At 37.6% G+C, this 1,941-nt stretch overlaps 1 protein-coding gene across 1 annotated transcript; it reads left to right on the top strand.

Annotated features, from left to right (window-relative positions):
* Positions 1-465: 465 nt before the first annotated feature.
* Positions 466-1,849, top strand: LOC104467736 (chromodomain-helicase-DNA-binding protein 8-like; the record flags this gene model as incomplete). The annotated part of the gene is made up of 3 exons (XM_010081619.1): positions 466-548; positions 760-946; positions 1,682-1,849. Coding segments are annotated over exons 1-3 (438 nt in total), but the record flags the coding sequence as incomplete, so codon positions are not given.
* Between the last annotated feature and the right edge of the window lie 92 nt (positions 1,850-1,941).

The raw sequence follows: 1,941 nt of genomic DNA on the forward strand, positions 1-1,941 counted from the left end.
CATCTTACTGGGTTTACAATGTACAGAAGTTATTTGCTCCCTTTTTAAGCACTTCACTTGATTTGGGAAGCTTCATAGAAGTTTTTGTAAAGTCTTACCTTATCAAAGGTAACAGAAATGACAGTTTTACTTCAGGCTTTTAAATTTGCTGGTTTTAGTTTAGGAAGCCAAGGGTTCATTGATGGCTTGATAAAGACCATTAAAGGTGCTGCTGTCATGTAATTTTTTTTTTCCATTTCTCTTCATGTTGACAGAATCAATATGAATTTTGTCTAATGACAGCTCACCAAGTACAGCTTGGTTACTAACCCCTGACATGTTCAGACAATTTGGTATATAATGCAAAAGTACACTGTGCTGCTTCTGGGACCCTAGGCAGGGATCCAAGCATCACTGCATGTGAAAAATTTGTAAGTGTCCACATGGGACTTCAGGTTATGGGGTGTTTTAATGCAACAAAGTGCCATGGCAATACACGTTCCCCGGTATAGTAGCCAGGTACTTGCTTTAATGGACGAAGTTCAGAAGAACTTGTCTGAAAATGCTGGGTGGGTGTTTGGACTTGCTGATGTGTATTAGTACTACAGAGAGATGGGTTGTGTCATGGTTACTGGTTGAGTTACCCACTGATAATGAAAGTTAGTTTATATCACTGATATTCACTGCAAAAAAGAAATATGAATGCAGGACATCTGTTCTATTCCCCTTTTAAATTATGAAAACTTTTGGAGTGATGTGTGTGTCTGTGGCAAATTCCAGATACTTATATGAGCGAATTGATGGGCGAGTACGAGGGAATCTCAGACAAGCTGCAATTGAAAAACCAGATTCGGATCGCTTTGTCTTCCTTCTCTGCACCAGAGCTGGTGGTTTGGGCATTAATTTGACTGCAGCAGATACGTGTATAATCTTTGATTCTGACTGGAATCCTCAGAATGATCTGCAGGTAACTTCCTTTGAGCATAACAGTGAGGCCTAAGAGGTCAAACCTGGTTGATACAAATTTGTTCACTATGAATATTGTCTCTGTTTAGAACATGTATCATTTTAAAATGCTCAGCTTTCTTTTTAAAGCTTGTGTTTAATGTTTTTTGATGAATACTTGGATAGGACAGGTCATTTGGGTTTGGCAGGGTTCTGTTGATTACTCTTTAAATGCACGACAGGTGAGTTAAGTGAGTTTATAAAACTCCTCTAAGATTTTGATGACATTATGAAACTGGGAGTTAGATTTTGCATATGCTGACTAACACAGTTCATGGAAATAGAGCTGTTCAGCTAAAACATAGTATGTAGAAAAGGATTAACAGTAAATTAGTCACATCTAGGAGCTGGATGCTGAAATCAAATCCATTTTCAAGACTCAACTCCTTTACCATTTGTATTTGGAAATCACATAGCTTACAAGCTAGCATGCCTTTAGTGTTACTGGAAGAGAAATACTATTCAGTAGCATTCAGCACAGATCATTCATTTTAGTTACTGCACTGTTGTTAGAGAACTGTACAAAATGTGGAAAATGTCTGATAACTTCCATTTAAGTAAATGTGTATTAATTTCCTTTTGTATTCATACTGTTGGTTTTCAGATTGCCCTACAGCAGAAAAAAATTCTTAAAAGATTTGTGTCTTCTTCCTAGAGAGATCTAAATTCTTATTGCTGTTGTCCTTTCCTTCAAAAGGCTCAAGCCCGTTGTCACAGGATTGGTCAGAACAAAGCAGTGAAGGTTTACAGGCTGATAACACGTAACTCCTACGAGAGAGAGATGTTTGACAGAGCAAGTCTGAAACTGGGGCTGGATAAGGCTGTCTTACAGAGTATGAGTGGAAGAGAAAACAGCGTTGGTGGTGTATGTAGACTTATTTTATTGAAAGAACTTTCCTTTTGCTTTTGAAATAATGTGGGAACTATTTTAAATTACAGAAGTGCCATTTTTCTGTT

The sequence above is a fragment of the Pterocles gutturalis genome, unplaced genomic scaffold (assembly GCF_000699245.1).
Source record: "Pterocles gutturalis isolate BGI_N339 unplaced genomic scaffold, ASM69924v1 scaffold38149, whole genome shotgun sequence".
NCBI classification, from domain to species: Eukaryota; Metazoa; Chordata; class Aves; order Pterocliformes; family Pteroclidae; genus Pterocles; species Pterocles gutturalis.